This window comes from Balaenoptera acutorostrata, chromosome 6, assembly GCF_949987535.1.
Source record: "Balaenoptera acutorostrata chromosome 6, mBalAcu1.1, whole genome shotgun sequence".
Classification (NCBI taxonomy): domain Eukaryota; kingdom Metazoa; phylum Chordata; class Mammalia; order Artiodactyla; family Balaenopteridae; genus Balaenoptera; species Balaenoptera acutorostrata.
Window position 1 is genome coordinate 42,553,197 of NC_080069.1, and position 18,693 is coordinate 42,571,889.

Below are 18,693 nucleotides of genomic sequence, written 5' to 3' on the forward strand. Positions count from 1 at the left end.
ATCCCCTTCCCTGGGCTTGTGCCCTCCTTCCCCTGCCCATCTTGCTCTCTAGATTTATCCTTTGTAGCCAGGGCCCTTCTCTGTGGGTTCAGGCTGTTTACAAGAGTGTTTCTGTGGCTTTCCATTGTTCTGAGGACAAACACCAAATCTTTAACAAGGTCAAGTCCTGCTAAATTAGGGGGGAAAACATGTGAGCCAATGTGTGTAAAACAACCGTAATAACAACACCGGGAAATGCATGTCAGATCATCTTCTTAGTTCTTCCAGGGCTCAGGCTCAGAGCTTTTGCCTGCTGGGCTTTCTGCCTAGAACACTGCCATCACCCGCCCTGTTAACACCTTCCCTCCCCTGGATCTCAGCTCAAAGGTCCCTTCCTCAGGGCACCTTCTGTGGCCCCCAGACCAGATCGGCACCACTTTCACCCCAACACTTTCGTTGCATCTTTTCCTTCATACGTGCACCACAGCATGTAATTTACATCTGTTCACTAATTTATGGGGGTTTCTAGATGAATATCTAGGCCCTCTGGGCCTTACATTCCACAAATGCAAAGTCTGTGTCTTCCTGAGCTTAGCACAGGGATTAAGTGCCCTGTGCGGCTTCTGGGCAGCCCATGTTCTAGATTTTTTTTTCAGAGTGTTTTTGTTTTGTTCTCATTTACGGGAAGGGCTCAGAGGTGCTGAATCAGTGCTTGGCTGGGCATCTGTTCCTCGTGTATCTTAGTCATCGACCAACACGGGTTCTTTTTCTTTTTGGCCGCGTGGCACAGCATACAGGATCTAGTTCCCTGACCAGGGATCAAACCCACGCCCCCTGCAGTGGAAGCGTGGAGTCTTAACCACTGGACCACCAGGGAAGTCCCAGCGAGGGTTCTTTTAAAGGGCACTAGGTCGTGGTGACTTAACCCTTCTTAATACTCAGAAGCCAGTGATCGTTTCCATGGTGACATGGGCCCCTGATGCCATCTCCTAGAAAATACACAGTAGGTGGGTTCTATATGACACGGTGAGTGACCTGCGTCACCAGGAAGCTGTTTTCTGCTGCAGCGCTGGTACAGGTACAGGCAAGAAGGTCCGTCCAGCAAGGAATTTAATGATGCCCTGTGACCCAGCCCACCCTCTCCGTATCGCTCAAGCAGAAACTGGGAAAGAATTCCTCTGATCATCAGTATTACCTGGTCCTTTTTGCAGGTCGTGTCCCAGTAGTAGATTATGAGACCAAATGTGTGGGTCATCAGCAGCATATAAAAGAATGAAAAAAGATTGCATAGAAAAAATCAGATTGCGATACACATGGTGAAAGTAACTTTTCTTTCAGGTGTGTGTGTGTGTGTGTGTGCGCACGCTGAGTCATACAGTAAAATGTACTTCTTTCTTGGTGGTCAAAAATATCCAATTACCACACTCTATGGCATGTTCTGCTTAGACTTTCCAGGGTCACTGCCACCTCTCCTCTGCTTTCTCTTACAGGTATGCAAAATCCAGTCAGATCAAGACTGTGTCAAGCAGCAAGATATTTTTTAAAGGAAGTAGATTTCGATATAGGTGGGTACCCATGCTTCCATTTCGATGATGGGGTTGGGTTGGGACAGCCATTTGCGTTGGAATATGGTACTCATAAATCAGTGCACTTTGGCCTGTACCCGTTTTGGTCCTCCCTTTCCACTCCACTCATTTCTTATACCCACAGGGCCCCTTAAACTCTATAGTAATGTCCCCTCGTAGAGGAGAAGGCACGGATTCCTAGAGCTGGGTCAGACCACTGTGAAGTTAAAAAAAAAAAAAAAAAAAAAAGTGTGTGCACCCCTCCCCTTCTGCTCTGAGTGTCTGTGCACAGACACTGTGTTTCTGTCTTTTGCAGCGGTAAAGTTGCCAAAGAGGTGGTGGAGGCGAGCTCCAAAATCCAGAGGGAGCCTCCAGAGGTGCACAGGTGAGTGGGGTGGTCCCCAGGGTGCCGGGAGATTTCTGGGATGGACAGAAGGATTTGAAGGCTGGCTTCGCCAAATCCACTCTAACAAGAAAGAAAGTAAGGACACCAGCTGCCTGGCCCTATGCCGTTTTCAGGCCCTGATTCCTGGCATGGCCCTCTCACCATCCCCCACATCCCACTCAGACAGACTTGGCTGGGCTCCATTCTGAGTTACCTGCTCTGGGTGGAGCCACTGCCCTGATTCAGCCTGGAGGGTCACGTGAACAAGCAGGAAGTGTGTGAGGCACGGGTGGCTGGGTCATCTCCTGGCTGAGTCCATTGTCGTGTCCTCCTAGAACTGCTCTCTCTTCCGGCCTCTGTTCATCGGCCGTGGCCAGTTCCCATTGGCCCAACTCCTTCTAGGCTATTTCACACGAGGGAGTGGGGTACTCATCTCTCATTGGACCCTTTAGTCCCAAAAGCCACTTAGAGGAAGGACGAACTTAGTCATTAGTGGGTCAAGGGTATGCTTCTACATTAACATGGCAGTATATGTAATTCTTAGGAATTGAATATTCTCTTGATCACGTTGTACTTCTTACCACCACAGTTTACACAAATCATTGTACATCTTGAACTTCAAACATGCTAAATATCTAAAGCAGAACATTCTTATCCTGATGTTCCCCCTTCTGAAGGCAAGATCATCATAAGATATATTCTTTAGGAAGTTCCCACACAGTGGTGGGCACCGGCCCTTCCTTCCCCATCTTTGAACTTGGAGTCTTCCTGTGCTCGGATTTGCCCAGTCTCCTCTATCTCCAAGGTGACCCAGTGAACTGGGTGCCTCTCACCTTGTCCTTGGGGCTGTCAGGCAGGAGGAGGCCGTGGCCTCTCAGAAGTGTAGCTAAGGCAGCCAGCGTGGGCGTCCAGACAGTGGAGCAGCCCGGCGCGGGCCCCCACACAGGGGAACAGGACCGCAGTCAGCATGCAATCTTGTGCAGATGTGTACAGAGAATAATTCATCTCTGGTTTTGGGTGACCCAGTGGGAAGCTGTCACACACAAGTCTGCAAAGCAGTCTCTCCTGCTTTGAGAAGCAGGAGAAAACTGTGGGCAAGGGAATTTGGAGCACCTTGGCTGGGACACCTTGGTGCAATACCTGTGAAAGTCTTAGAGCTTAGTACCTGTTGATGACAACAGTCATTTTTTAATAGTCTTTTTATAACCCCTCCTCTGCCTCAAATTGTGGTTACTCAGTGCAGCAGAAACAAAAAAGAAAAAATAATTGAACATGTCATTTAAATGTTTCCAGAATCTTTGGTCTAGAATGACCTCAGGGATCACTCAGTTTAGTGATTCTATTTTACAGATAAGGGAACTTGCGTCTCAGAGAAGTTAAATGATTTATCTGAGGGCATAAATATTTTGGTGGCAGAACTAAGCCTAGAACTCCAGTGTCCTGCTCCTGAGTCCTATCCTCTTTTCTCTGTTGCATCTGCCACCCTGAAAGCCTCTGCATTCTCCTAGAAGCTGGGGGGCAGACCTACCCCAGGGGCTCAGCTGGGGGGCAGAGCTACCCCAGGGGCTCAGCTTGGTTTTATTCTTCCAGCTTGAAGCTTGAGTGTTTGATCTTAAAATAAAAAGAAATACTCGATTCTGGAGAGTCCCCTTGATGGCACAAAGTAGGAAAGTGTTTTTAACAATATACTTTCAGAGAGACATATTCCAAATATACAGAGCTTTCCAAAAGCCCATAGTTACTATTGATGGATGATGGTTAATGAGATCAGAGAAGAATTTTTAAAAATACTTCTCTTTTAAATTTATGTTTGCACAATTTATGGGAATTAAGGCTTCCTAGGTCAAGGCTTCTCAAACTGTAGCTTGAACAGGGATCACCTGGGGATCCTGTTAAAATCAGATTCTGATTCATGAATCTGGCATTTCTAATGCTCTCCCAGATGATGGCCATGTGGCTAGTTCATGGTTTGCACCTTGAATAGCCAGGCTCTAGATAACTGCTGGGGGAGGGGGTGAAGGGAGCAGATTGGCCCTAGTGAAAAGCTTTTCCTGGAGTGGACTGAACCACCAGAGCAGATGGGAAATGAAGCGTCCATCAATTTATAGTTTTTCTTTTCTGGAATTTTCTAAAATCTCCCAGGATATTACTGCAAACAAGGCTCTATAGGCCCGTTCGACACTGGTTCACATGTTCTTTCTTGCTCTTCCACTACCCGCTTTTACCTGTTTGTGAAAGCCTATTGAGTTCACATCCTCTGGATGCCTCTCTGATCCTCAGTTCTTTGGCAGTATCTCTCAAATCTCTGACATTACAAGGAAGAATTTGTTTAAAGTAATAATACAGAGTAAGCTCTGGGAGGACAAAGCTTGTGCCTATCTTGGTTATCTCCATCTTACCCATCACTTAACACAGTGCTTGTCTATAGTAGGAGGTCAGTAGATATTTGCTGAATGAATGTATGCACTAGGAGTGTGAGATGACAGCTTCACATCTGTAATTTTCTGAGACTTGAGATCTGTCCGTGGTGCTGCCTTGGGGACCTCACCCTCCCAAGAGGCAGCACTGTGGTCAGAGCCACAGTGATGTGTGCCACTTTCAGTGGCAACTTCTTGTTCCTTCCCAGTAGCTGGTTGCATGGTAGGAAATGTTTCTCTTAAACAATTACTGTATTTTCGAATTGTTTTGACTTCCTTGATGTGGCTGTCAAAAGTGAGACTATAGTAATGAGCGCTCTCTATCTGGCAGTGCTCAGAGAGGCCTGCTAGTCTAGAATGGTGATGGTAAGCCTTCAGTTATCTTTCCTCTCACTTGAGATTCTCCTCGTCAAAGAATAGCCAGTTCCTGGACTCCTACTCCTGCTGAGATGTGTGTGACACAGAGAAACACACACAAAGACTAAGAACACTGTCTTGGGGTTTTTCTTTTTTTCAAAAAGAGAAGAAGCCCACTCTCATGTTAGCTCATTGAACTTTGCTGATGACAGGATCCCCAAGTGAAACCCAATCGGCTGGCTACTTGGTGAGAATCACCTGCCCATTCCAAGGCCCAGTGAGGCGGAGGGCTGTAGCTCTGAGAGTTCAGGGTCGGCTCTTTAAGCCTCCTGGGCGTAGAGCCACCACCAAGGGATACCCAGAAACAGCACTTGTACCTGAAATGAGCACCCATCTAGGAGTCCTGAATGGGTCTGATCTTGGCTGTGTTGCTGTGTCGTGCGTAAGTCACTTAACTTCTCGGATCATCAGTTTGTTCATCTATAAAATGAGATTCTTATATCTTTCCCCGACTTCTAGGTTTTGTTATGGGCATTAAAATAAAAGGTATTAAAATTATAAAGTACCATAAAAATGTGAGGTGGTGATATTATTATTATTATCTCTCATCCAAAAATGGGAAGCTAGAATCTGACAGACATGTTCACGCTGAAGTCTCTTCAGATGGAGTTTTTACTCACAGGCCAGCAGCACTTCCTTTCATTCCAAGGAGCGGTTGCAGTAACTCCACTAGCCTCGTATTTGTTGCTCGATTTTATGCCACCATTTCTTGAAGCCAGTCTTAGAATATGCCTGCAGTTGCCGAAGGAAACCTTTCTACTCAGTAGAATCCTTAACGGCAGTCTCACTCAGAACCTGTTCTATGCCAGGAGTGCACGTGAGTGGGCTGCAAAGCAGGTCAGGCATTTTGGCCGAGTCGGCTGCTGCATGCGCTCCGAGAGCGGGGGGAACACAGCACGGACCCTCACCTGACAGCGAGCAAAAGAGCCTCCATAAAGGCTCACTAAGGGTCCCTCCCTGTTGTGATATACACAGTAATTTCTGGGGGAGGGGAACTGCTACCAGTTCAGCTGGCATGGATGGTCAGAGATGGGTGATTCAGAGCTGGTTTGTGCAAGAATGGAAAATGAGCTTTTCAGAGGTCAGAAAACTACATAGTCCACACAAACATGGCAACATGTGCTTTGCAGAGCTAGGATCACAGTCATGAAGGCCACAGGGCTAATGGAAATCCCATGAAAAGCTCAAAAAAATGAGAAGCCTTCACAATAAAAGAAGTCATTGCTCATGGTGAATTTTAATCTCCCCTTGTTATTCCTTCCTTCCTTTCTTCCCCCTGCAAGGAATTCCCACCTCCACTTCTTTCCCTGTAAACCCACCACCCCTGCCAGGACTTACCGCTGACATCACCTTCCCTGGGAGGTCTTCCCTGGCTCTCCCCTCACTCACAGCAGGATCACATGTCCCTCTCTGGTGCTCCCCTGGGGCCTTGGCCGTCAGTCAGTCTCCTCCATGAGATGTGTGCTTTTCCTGCTGTGGCTGTAGCACATTAATGAGTCATGAAGTGAAAATAGTGGTCAAGACCAGCACTTTAAATGAAATTAAATAGAATGAAAAGTAAAACATAGTGGCTCACACATAGCAAGAGTTACTATTGTTGCATGAAACATTCTCTTTAGCTGTGTGTGCACTTGCGGGTGTGTGTGTGTGTGTGTGTACAGAGATATGATATCAAATGTAGTTTTTAATGTGAGTCTTGGTCAAAAAAGTTTGAAAGTCATGGTTCTAGAGAGTAAGTTACTTAAGGTGAGGACCATGATTTCCCAGAACAATACATACATACCAGCTGCAAGATAAATGGTTGTAGAATGAAATAATGAAGAAAAGAACTCCATGGTTAAGCAAGTCCTTATAAATTTCCTTCCCAGTCAGTGGCAGCTTGGCGGGGGGTGTGGCTTTTAACTCTAGATGCTAACAGCTTCTTCCCTGTGCAGCTCCTATGCCCAACAGAAATGCCTGGGCTGTAAGGCAGTCCCATCAACTGGCCTGGAGAACACCTGTGACAGTCTGAAATGGCAACTTAATGCCAAGTTTACTTCAGTTTCAAACTGAACACCCCTTAACAAGATGCCAAGGGAGGTGCTATAAGGCACATGAGAATGGATAGGTCAGTCTCTGCCCTTAAGTTGCTTTATCAAGGTGGGGCTGATTAGTACCCCAATAATTACAGGGCAACAAAAATGACAAATGTGATGAGTTGTGAAAGAAGGGACAGTAGTGTGAGAAGGAAGGGGGAGAGGGAGTTCGTTGTGAAGGCAATCCAGGAGGGCTTCAAGAAGAAGGAGACATTTGACATCATCTTTGAAGGATGGGTTGGTTTGGGTTTTGACAGGAGACATGGGGATGGGAAGGGTGCTGAAACACCCACCAGAGGTACCCCACATCCCTGTCTGTCAGGGCAGACAGTGTAAATGGGCTTCCTGGCTATCAGCCAGTAGTCTTGACGAGACACCTTTCCTTGCCATCTGCTGCCCATTGAGCTACTGACATACATGTGCTCCTTTCAAAAGGAGAAAGTGGAGCTGGGTTCTGTGGTTGGTTCGTGAGTGGGATGTGAATTTGAATGGGAATATTAAGCATCGATATTAAATGTTGGACATCCAGCTCATGGCTATAGAGAGCCTGTGCCATCTGCCTGGCAGAGTTTTTTTGTTTTTGTGTTTGTTTGGTGGTTGTTAAATTACTTTGAGCCATGCCCTTCATTCACTTTTCTGCATATGTAGTTCAGTGATACCTGCCTCTTGTGTACCTTTGTTGCCCATGTCTTTTTTCAATGCCTTGTCTTGTCACATAGCATGTCCAAGTCTGATGACATGTGGGGAAATACGTTTTCTTTCACCGTGTTGCATTAGAACACATGGACATTATACCACGTATCAAGACCTTAAGGATAACAAGGGCTGTGTGTCTGAAGTGCTATGTCATCTCTACCACTGGCCTAATGCCCTGTGTGAGTCTAGGGGCAGTTCCCAGCTCGGGTAGCCAACTGAGATGGAAGGGCCGGTGTTCCCAGTGGAAACCAGTTCCCTCTGGCTTGTGTCTGTTTTCAGAACCAGCATCACTCAGAGCCGCAGCTCCCACTCCTTGAACAAACAGCTCATCATCAACATGGAGCCCTTGCAGCCCCTGCGGCCGTCCCCCAGCGAGCAGGAAGAGGCACTTCCACTGGGTGAGGGTGAGTACGCTTCCTTCCGGAGCCTGGCGTTGCAGGCTTACCCAGGGGGAATGAGGGAGGCACCGACCCTGAGTACCTTGGGTAATGGGTTGGGGTAGGGGTCAGAGTGAGTCATAAACTGTGTTTTTAGTAAATAAACTCTTCACAGCTGGAAGACTGCATTATATTGAGAGTTCTCTCAGTTTCTCCTGGAGAGAGTTCACTGGTACAAGGCATTCCTAAAATTACAAGTTAAAGCAGTAGCGGTGTTAGACCCATACTATCCAATATGGTAGCCATTAGCCATGTGTAGCTATTTAAAATTAATTTTAAGTGAATTAAAATTAAAAATTCAGCTCCTCAGCCACATTAGCTAGACTTCCAATGCGCAGCAGCCACGTGTGGCTATTGGCTACCGTGTTGGACGGCTCAGACCAAGAGCATTCCCATCATTACAGAAAATTCTATCAGATGGTGCTGTTGTTGACTGTAATCACAATTAAATTAGTCGTTGTAACGAATTCTCCACAAATATCTCTACACTGGTCATCCCCTTTCTGCCTCACTATTTCTATGTCCCTTAATAAGAATTCCCTTTTCCACAGGGCCTTGTCTGACAGTTTTGATACAAGCTAAAATATATACGGTCCATTTCAGCCCCAAAGTTGTTATATTTGTAAAGGCTATGATATGTGTGCTTCTAGGCTTCTTTTTTGGCTTTTAAGGGCTTTACTTCAGGGAAGAATCTTACCACACTGCTTACCGCACTGCTTACACCTGGTGAGGCAAATATCACTCTCATTAATTTCAAAGTAAATTTTTTAAAAGTCACATAAAATAAAATTATTGGAACCTTGAACCCAAACATAACATGCTTTCCTTAAATGTATGTGATTTTGGTTTCATCATTTAAAATCTGGATACTGGGCAGTTTCAAGAAGGCGGGTCACTGTGTCCCTGAGAGATCACCTTTACCTGCAGCTTTAAGTCAAGAATCCCTTCCATAGGGGAAAACGCTTCAGCCCATAATAAGAATATGGCTTGGGATGCAAATATCCTTGGGAGAGGTCACAGCAGCTGATTCACACTGAAGCATAAGGGGTTTTAGTAAATCTTTCCCTGAAAGGAAACTTTAATGGTTGGAAGGAGGACTGGGCAACGGGATGCCATGAATTTCATGGGTGGAAGGAAAATGTGCAAGATACAAAGGATGGGGTCTCAGGAGACACCTTGATCCCCAGCTCAGCCACAGGATGACGATAACCAGAACAATCTTGTTATAATCTCCTTTATGCTCTGTCTCGACAACCAACTCCGTAAGCTCCATGCTAAATTAAATTTCTTAGCCCAGGGGTCCCTGGGTCCATGTTGCTTGTCTACATTTTTCAGCACCTTCTCTGTTTTTGTATGTTCCTCAAAGTGCAATGAAAGCAGCTTTTGTTTCTGATCACTAGTGATTTTCTGGGCTTCCTCCCATATGTCTGGAAGTTGGTTTGAGTGGAAATCATTTTTTCTGGAGGTCAGGATTAACCCAAGTTTGAATGAAGGAGGATATGGCTAATGGAGAAGAGGAGGGGAAAATAGATAACCCAAGCTCAGGATTGTGACTTTGCCTTGTCTGCAGAGATGGAAGCCTAGATGGGAATAAAGCTCGGAAGACCAGTTACCATGGGGAATATGGAAGCCAGGCCAGTGATGCCTTGTGAGCACCCTAGATGTGAAGGGGAGCCTGGACAAGCTTTCCCCGGACCCTTCATTCCATTCAATTAATAGAAACTTCTGTTTTGCTCCATTTTCTATAATGAGGTTCCATTTCTAAATACTAACCTTGTCATTAACATGACAACTGTGTGGACAAGAGACTTATGCATTATCATTAACTGCAATAAAAATTAAAATTTCCATAATATATGATAGGAATCCATGAGCTACATTTTCAATTTTTCCAGTTATTTTAAGTATGAATCTTTAATTCTTTCACCAGCTGTAAAGTCAAACTGATAGGTTTCTCTGCTTAAATGTCCAAAATAGCTCTATAACTATCTAATAAAATTCTCTTTTCTAGGAGAACTGTCCCTTTATCGAACATCTTTGTGGGTTTTGAAACTCAGGCAAATCATAGCAACCTGCAGGATATAGTATCAATTTAAAAGGAAGAGAAGTAGAAACAACAGTATTGTTAAATGCCCAGTATATAGAAAGAACTTCCCAGTCTAGAGAAGAGAGCAAAATCTTCTTAGGTACCATGAAATTCAAAGTTATGATTCCCACAGTCAACATAGCTACGTTCTTGATACCCTTATATCTCAGTTACTAGTTTAGAGTCAAATTCTGCTTCATGTGTCTTGTCTTTGAGTATCAGGTAATGGGATTTAAACATTCTATAGGGATAAATAGATTATTTAATAGATCTATATGTCGCTGATATATAAAGAGAAGAGAGGCAGAGAATACAGCTTTCAACAAAGATGTCTCCACTTTTGTGGACGGGCAGATGCAGTGTGATGAATTTAGTTTCACCCTTGTGTTTTGATATTGCAACTTTTTATGTCTGAGCAAGAGCCAAATTGAAGAAATTAGAATTTCACTCCTTCCTTAATACAACAGCTCTGGCAAAGACGTGGTATACAACTAAGTAGACCATACTTAGCTGTGAAAGTGGCTGTGGCCCCATGAAGATGAAGATACTCTCTTTTCCCTGGAGACTCACAGCCTGTTGGGGAGACAGCAGTGGGATCACAGAGGTGAAGAGTAGGTTCTACCTCTGCTGATTGGGTTGCATGCTCACTTTTCTGTGTGCCTCACGAGATATTAGTGCCTCAAGCTGCCTGGAGAGCCTCTTGTTCCCTTTCAATCTTATCAGAGTATATGGCGTAAAGTTGGGGGCACAGGAATGAATGGATGAGACTGACAGGCAGAGGGAGTTGTGGGTGGTCTAGTCAACTTGCATTGGATGCTTGTGTGGCTTCCAGGGAAGAGGGGTCGGGGGAAGAATGAAAGGTGAGGCAGAAAGTTAGAGAAGGACCAGATTGTGATGGGACTCACCCGAATTGCTGGAGAGTTTAGACTTTAACCCAAGGGCAGTTGGGAGGCACTGGAGGATTTCAAGCATGGACCTGATTGGAATTGTGTTTTGTATCTCTTGTGTGTGTGTAGAGGACAGATTACAGATGGGTATGACTAGAGCAGTTTTTCAATCTCAGCACTATTGACCATAGAGCTGGATAATTCTTTGTCGGGGGCTGGCTTGTGCTTTGTAGGATGTTTAGCAGTATCCCTGGCTTCTATCGAGTAGTACCCCAACAGTCTGGACAACCAAAAATGTCTCCAGGTATTGCCAGATGCCCTTGGAAACAAAACAACTGCCTGAGAATTACTGTGTTGGAAGCACAGAGACCCCACAAGAGCCACTGCAATAGTCCAGAGACTAGATTAAACGAGGGTTGAGCTGAGGCAGAAGGTGAGATGGGGAGGAGGCAGTGGGCTCTAGCTAGTAAGCAGCAGAGTTGTTGACAGACGTAAGATGCCTGTGGATTCCTGTCCAGGTGCTGCCCTTGTCTCCAAGAACTTGAGAGGGAAAAGACCTTAACCTCTTTGGAAATGAGACTGTTCTGAGACACAGGAAGGTTCAAGTGACATGTCAACATCAGAGAGGCAATGGCAAAAATGATTTCATTTAGATACGGAGCCTTTGGAAGAGTTAGGTACTTCACTGAGCTTCAGACACAGAGTGGAGGAGACTCAGACATCTCTGCTTACCTTTGATGCCGTTATTCCTCATCTCTATATAATGGTTCCTATTCTTGTTTGGGGGATTCAAATCACACATTTTGAAATTGGATCCATAAACAGGTGAAGGTTGGCAGTCTGAGCCCTGTTAAAAGAGTTGTCTGATTAGGAATTATTAAAAAATCAGATTGGGAGAATAAAGAAGGACCTTAACCCTGACCTTTGGAGACACCATCTCCTGGAGGTCATGGGAAGGGCCTGGTGCCTTGTCTCACATGGGTGCCACGGTGGTGACATCTCTGCTGCCATCATGACTCTCAGTGGTCCCGACCACCCATTTGTCTGACAATCTCTTTCTATTCTTCCTGGAACTTCAAGATCCTCAAAGACAGCTGGGGAGAGCATGATTGCCCAGATGAACTCAGGGGCATTCTGGGAGAGAACGCGTAACCCCGTTCACCCAAACGACAGCTGAAGGATTATCTCTGAGGTTGGCTGTGTCTGTAGAGAAAAAAAAAAATCAGTTCCTAGGCACCAATAAGCAATGAGAAAGTTTTCAATGTTACCCCAAAGTTGCTCAGCTACAGGATCTGAGTAGGTTAGTGCTGTGGAAAGCTTTAGATGAGAATAGCAAACCATTTGAAAAGTACCACTTAGAGTTAATGAAAATTTCCGGAGAAGAAAAAATTGAGAGTGGGAATTGTTCTGGGTGAAAATGACATTTTCAGGAGTGATTAATCTGAATAAATTCACATGCAAAATGGAGTAGGGTTCCCACAGTGTATACAGCAAAATGCTTGCATGTTTTATTAGTAGAGTGTATTTTTTGTTAAGGAAAAAAGATTATGGTAGAGAGGGGGAATGGAATGAATCACGTGAGACTTGGTAGCTGGCAATTACCAACGCCCGGTGAAGGTCACTCTTGTCCACCAGAGTGATGGTACGAGCTGGCATGATTAAACAGGCAGGAAACCATGCTTTCTTCTCCTTGGTGGACACAACTAAATAAGAGTTGAAAATGTTTGACACCCTCCTGCTGGCAAAACAAAAGCACAATGGAGACACCAAAATTTCCATAAAGGAATGTCTTGGGGATGGCAATGTGATTGGTTTGAGGGTGGCTTAAAGCTGCATTTGCATACGATTGAGAAAATGTCTATATCGATGAATAGATGGGAATTAAGTAGGGCAGTAAAACTAAGTCTCCCGAGCCACACTTTCGCACTGTCCCTGTAAGTGTGTATGTGTGTGTGTGCGGGCATGTGTATGCGAGTGCATGTGTCTGTCATGGATGTGGCTCTGTGTGGGGTGGGTAGGGGGCAGTGGGGTGTTTTAAGGGTCATTTACAGTGTCTGGCTCTAACCATAGGTGACTTGAGTTGGTGTCATTGAAATTCTAGAAAATCTGTATGTGAACCTATGAAGGCATTTTGAGCATATAAAAAGCGTATAGTTGTCACCCATCAAGCAGGCCATACTTGTGACCCCACCCTGCTCCACCCTAACACTTAACAGGTGACCCGTGGGGCCAACTGTGGTCTCCATGTGCAGGTTTTTCTGTACCATACCAGGCAGAGCCTTTCATACCCTACACAGTTGTTCCAATCCCATCACTGTTGGAATCTCTAACAGCCCACGGCTGCCATGGTTACACTGACTCCAGTGAGTCTGGTCTCCTCCCTGGTTATCTGATATGAAAATTTTTCTCCCTCTTTTCTTCCTTTATAGAGTTCCACGGCCAGGGCTCAAACAGATTTACCCTCTTCTCAGGGTGTCAGAGTCTCTCTTCCATGCCATTTTCCCCCATGTGCCAAGTAATTTCTTCCTTTTGGCTTAGGGTATGTCAGGATATGCGTTGGGAGTGACGCACTGGTCTTTTCAAAATTTCTTTTATGTCATGTTTCATCAAACAGTAGGAGCTGTTTCTAAATCCTGTGGGACCACCTTTCCCCTGTGGTTACCGCTACCTGGTGACAGCAGACCGTTAGCACCAGCTCTAATTACTCCTGTCCCTGCCATTGGGTTTGGGGTGGCTATTTGTTTGTATTTTCTCATTGTAAAACTAATTTATCATCTTCTAGAAAATCTAGAAAGAATAAAATAGCATAAACAAGCAGAAAAAGACCACCTTCCAGATTGTCCTACCTGCTGGAGCCAGTCGATGTTAATGTGTTAATCATTTTTGTCCCTATGTGCTTTAAGGCCATTTCCGTCATCCTGAGTGTAAAATTTTTTAAATTCCTGCTTTGTTTGCTTAATGTTGAAAACGTGAGTGCGTGGAAACATACGATAAATTGAACTGTAGGCCAAACCATGAATTGGGAGCATATTTAATGCGAATGTGGACACATGGGTTAATATCCTGAATTAGAAAGAACTCACACAAAGTGCTGTTTTAAGCATCTTTTTGGCATTGCTCGGGTTTGGGCTCTCCCAAACTTTTCCATTTAATGGCACCCTTAGTCTCCCACTGCTGACAGGCATACAGCAGCCGAAGCTGCTTCCACAGGAGCGAGGAGCCTCCGCAGAGCAGAGGCCAGCTTCTGGTTTTATTTATAACTGCAGTATCGGATTAGCAGAGACAAAATTCAGAATTCTTTATCACTTTTATTGAATTCGGGAAGTTTGGGTCGGCAGCTCCTCTAGGGTAGGAGATGCCAAGAGCAACTTAGGGAAAGAGATAAAGGCCTCCTGAGTGAGCTCTGCAAATTCATGTTTGCAAGCTCTTCAAAGCTTTCACCTTCCCCTTTGGTGCTTTTCTTTGGAGTTGGTGTCATCTTTGGAACTTTGGTTTCTGGTATTTACTGATGACTTAACGTACTTGAAAGAGAGCTTTGTAAGTTGAAGCATTTACACTGCTGGAAGGAAGCTAAATGCCTTGTTCCTGATGCAATTTAAGTGTTTTTATCTTACAAGGATTTTGTATTTTACATCATACGATGCCAACATGTGCATCATTTCAGTTCTGTAGTTGGCTAAATGCCATAAATTGTTCATTTTAAGAAATATCGTATTCCTCAGCATAAACACAGCAGTGCTTTGGGTAGCTGCTCTGTTTCTGCATTAATGCCTTGCACCAGTGGGGAAGCACAAACTCTGGTCTCAGCTCATCCACCTTTGGGAGCCTCGTATTCCTCGTCTCTGAGACAAGAAGATAGGACTTGAGCACCACTCAAACGCTTTCTAGCTCTAAATTCTTCAGTTCTTTTGCTTAATGTCAAGGTCAAATTCCAGGACTATGGTTTGAGGTCTTTCACAATAAGTATGCGAACCTGGGGACAGGAATATTTTTCATAGCTTTTGGGGGTTAGAGGGAATGTTAAGGATGTTCTAGCACAAGGGTTGGCAAACTGGCCGGTGACCCGCTGCCTCTTTTTTTTCTGGCCCAAGAGCTAATGGTTACATTTTAAATGATTATATAAGTACCTACATAGTATCCTTGGTTTTACCTCTTGGCCCACAAAGCCTCAAATGTACTATCTGGGCCTTTAGAGAGAACGTTTGCTGATCTGTGATGTAGCACACCCCCTCGGGATTCTACAAACAAGAAAGCTCAGAGAGGGGAGACCGTTTGCCCAGAGTCACGGAGCTGGGTGAGTACTGGGGTTGGGATCTGGTCCTGTTTGTCAAATTCCTGGCCCAGATATCTTAGACGACATCAAATACATCTAAAACAGTTCAACTTCTTCTCGCGAAAACAGAACCATTAACTACGGAACTACATTTAGTTTTCAGTGATAACAAATGAATTATCAAAAGAGACATCTTATCCTGTATAAACGTGGGGAACCTCTGTGATTCAGTGAGAAGAGCTGCTGCATGTTCGGGGCAGGGTTTGAGCGTTTGGCCTTCAGTCACAGCCTGCCACGGCCCTGTGACTCCTCAGAGACGTCCAGCCCCCCAGGACCATCACCTTCCCTGGGCACCAGCGGTGGGGAGACTGTGGACGCGTGTGCCACACCAAACAGAATTCCTCGTAGACCCGGGTTGCAGGGCAAACAGCCTTCATGCAGGAAGGCTCTCTCCCCTCTGGGAATCATGTTCTGATTTTAAAGCTGAATTTGTTAAATAAGGAGTGGCTCACTCCGGGCCTAGTTCTAATTACTCATAGTCTGTGTTGAGAATCTTTGTCTTATTAGTGAGAACAGTTCAGTTCTGAGCTTCCCAGATCACTGCTCCTGCTCAGGTTGGCACTTGGCTGCCACACCTGAGTATTAATAATCAATTGCTTTAAAGGATTCAGCTGGGGTAAAAAAAAAAAAAAAAAAATGTCAGTCAAGTGTCCCATGAAGTAATCTGGTCACGGTCCTTGAAGGTTAGGATGTGAGCCAGGCGAGAGTGTCAGCATGAGCAGCTGTGACAGCCGGAGTGTGGTCTGTGACAGGGAAGACATTCTGCTTTGGCCCTTGGACAAGAACACATTCCCACCACAGCCCTAAGAAACCGCAGGAGAGGAAAAGCGAAGATATTGCTAAACCATTGTCATTAGAAAGCAGAGGCTATCATTTTCTTGATTCCACAGTCAGCATGGGGTTCTATTTTCTACTGTTTCTGTTAGTGGGTTGGTAGTGAGTGTTAAGTAAATGTTCTTTGTGATACCCAGGCTTACATTGAGGCAGGAGCTCACAGAATCTCCCATCCTCCCACCTCTTTGGTTAAGACCCTGTGCCAATTATGTGAAAGAAAGTGTTGGGCAGTGTAGGCTAGTTCCACTCTTTTAGGGAGGTGTCTCGGGCAGTACGGGCAGGGTTCAGAAAAGAGGCTCTGGTCAGTTGGCACAAGGCTGGATGTTGGGCGTGTCCACTGTTGTGCACGTCCAATGCCATCTGCAGAGTGGTGCAGCTTTTCTCTTGGTTTGGCTGATGGAGAATTGGAGGCCCTAGAGCCATGGCTTCCAGACCCTGGATTTATACAATGGCCCACTGGGGTGGAGGAAATAAGTATTTAGACTTCTATTGGGATTTTACTTTTATCACCTCCTCAAAAAATTTCTATTGCATAGGTTTTATAATGGATATAATATATCAAGAGAACTGTACATGTATCCAATTTATAAATAAATACTCATTTTTTTCATAAGTATGAACAAACGTATTTCCCCCCAAAAAAAGTTTGGATATAGCTGCTCTAGATCTTAGCGATGAATCTACCAAGAAGAAAAGGCAGGGCATGTTTCTGAAACTCTCAAATCCCTGTTCATGCCAAAACTCCAGATTCCTAAAATAGATGCGAGATCTATCTGCTCCAGTTACGGTGGTGACATGCCATTCTACATGCTTTTGGTCTTCATGCTGGTGAACCAGGATGAGTCATCCAAGCACAGTCTAGACCTTTGCCAAGCTATCTGGTAGGTGCTGTGTCACTCTCACTGAAGTGTTCTGTGGTGGCCCTGAGTCCCCGATTTACATGAATGCTGGACTCTCTTTTTGCTGTTGTTGTCGTTATTGTTTCAAAAATCCTTCAAATTCTTTTTTTAAATTTATTTTATTGAAGTATAGTTGATTGACAATGTTGTTAATTTCTGCTGTACAGCAAGTTGATTCAGTTATACACATACATACATTCTTTTTCATATTCCTTTCCATTATGGTTTATCACAGGATATTGAGTATAGTTCCCAGTGCTATACAATAGGACCTTGCTGTTTATCCATCCTATATATAATAGTTTGCATCTGCTAATCCCAAACTCCCAGGCCATCTCTCCTCCACCCCACTCCCCCTTGGCAACCACAAGTCTGTTTTCTATGTCTGTGAGTCTGTTTCTATTTTGTAGATAAGTTCGTTTGTGTCATAGTTTAGATTCCAAATATATGTGATATCATATGGTATTTGTTTTTCTTTGACTTACTTCACTTAGTATATATATCTCTAGGTCCATCCATGTTGCTGCAAATGGCCTTATTTCATTCTTTTTTTATGGCTGAGTAGTATTCCATCGTATATATGTACCACATCTTCTTTACCCATTCATCTGTCAGTGGACGTTTAGGTTGTTTCCATGTCTTGGCAATTGTGAATAGTGCTGCTATGAACACAGGGGTGCGTGCATCTTTTCAAATTTTTCAATAGTTTTGAGAGATGGGCATAGTTTGTTTTTTTTTTTTAATTAATTAATTTTTATTTTTGGCTGTGTTGGGTCTTCGTTTCTGTGCGAGGGCTTTTCTCTAGTCGCGGCAAGCGGGGGCCACCCTTCATCACGGTGCGCGGGCCTCTCACCATCGCGGCCTCTCTTGTTGCGGAGCACGGGCTCCAGACGCGCAGGCTCAGCAATTGTGGCTCACGGGCCCAGTTGCTCCATGGCATGTGGGATCTTCCCAGACCAGGGCTCGAACCCACGTCCCCTGCATTGGCAGGCAGATTCTCAACCACTGCGCCACCAGGGAAGCCCAGAGTATAGTTTTGAGAGAGTGAGATGGACTCTACTTTCTGAGTGTACACAGGACACAACCTTAGTGGGGATCCTCTGGTGGTGGGAAGAGCATTGGATAGAGACTGAGAGGGCTGGGGTTCATTCATTCACTTGATAAACAGTTACTTCTTCTCTGGTACATGCTGGACACTGGCAGTACCTGGATCTTATTTCCTCTTTTATAAAACAAGGTGATGGGGCTTCCCTGGTGGCGCAGTGGTTAAGAATCCACCTGCCAATGCAGGGGACACAGGTTCGAGCCCTGGTCCCGGAAGATCCCACATGCCGCGGAGCAGCTGGGTCCGTGAGCCACAATTACTGAGCCTGCGCGTCTGGAGCCTGTTCTCCGCAACAAGAGAGGCCGCGACAGTGAGAGGCAGCGCACCGTGATGAAGAGTGGCCCCCACTTGCCACAACTGGAGAAAGCCCTCGCACAGAAACGAAGACCCAACACAGCCATAAATAAATAAATAAATAAATAAATAAATAAATAAATAAATAAATAAATAAATAAATAAAAAACAAGGTGAGATGGCTTCTAAGTTTCCTCCACACTCTGATTGTCCTTTAGTAATTCTTCCCCATATTCCTGCTGTTCTTAATTACGTGCTTTTGGATCACTCATCATTACCTCCAA

At 44.9% G+C, this 18,693-nt stretch overlaps 1 protein-coding gene across 7 annotated transcripts in view; it reads left to right on the forward strand.

Moving 5' to 3' along the window:
* The window catches only part of FRMD3 (FERM domain containing 3), a 381,549-nt gene that overhangs the window by 320,262 nt on the left and 42,594 nt on the right, over positions 1-18,693 (forward strand). For all 7 annotated transcript variants that reach the window (XM_057549302.1, XM_007176911.2, XM_057549305.1 and 4 more), the window contains 3 exons: positions 1,470-1,544; positions 1,861-1,929; positions 7,814-7,938. In XM_057549302.1, coding sequence (XP_057405285.1) covers positions 1,470-1,544; positions 1,861-1,929; positions 7,814-7,938 — 269 coding nt within the window. The remainder of the gene's footprint in view (positions 1-1,469; positions 1,545-1,860; positions 1,930-7,813; positions 7,939-18,693) is intronic.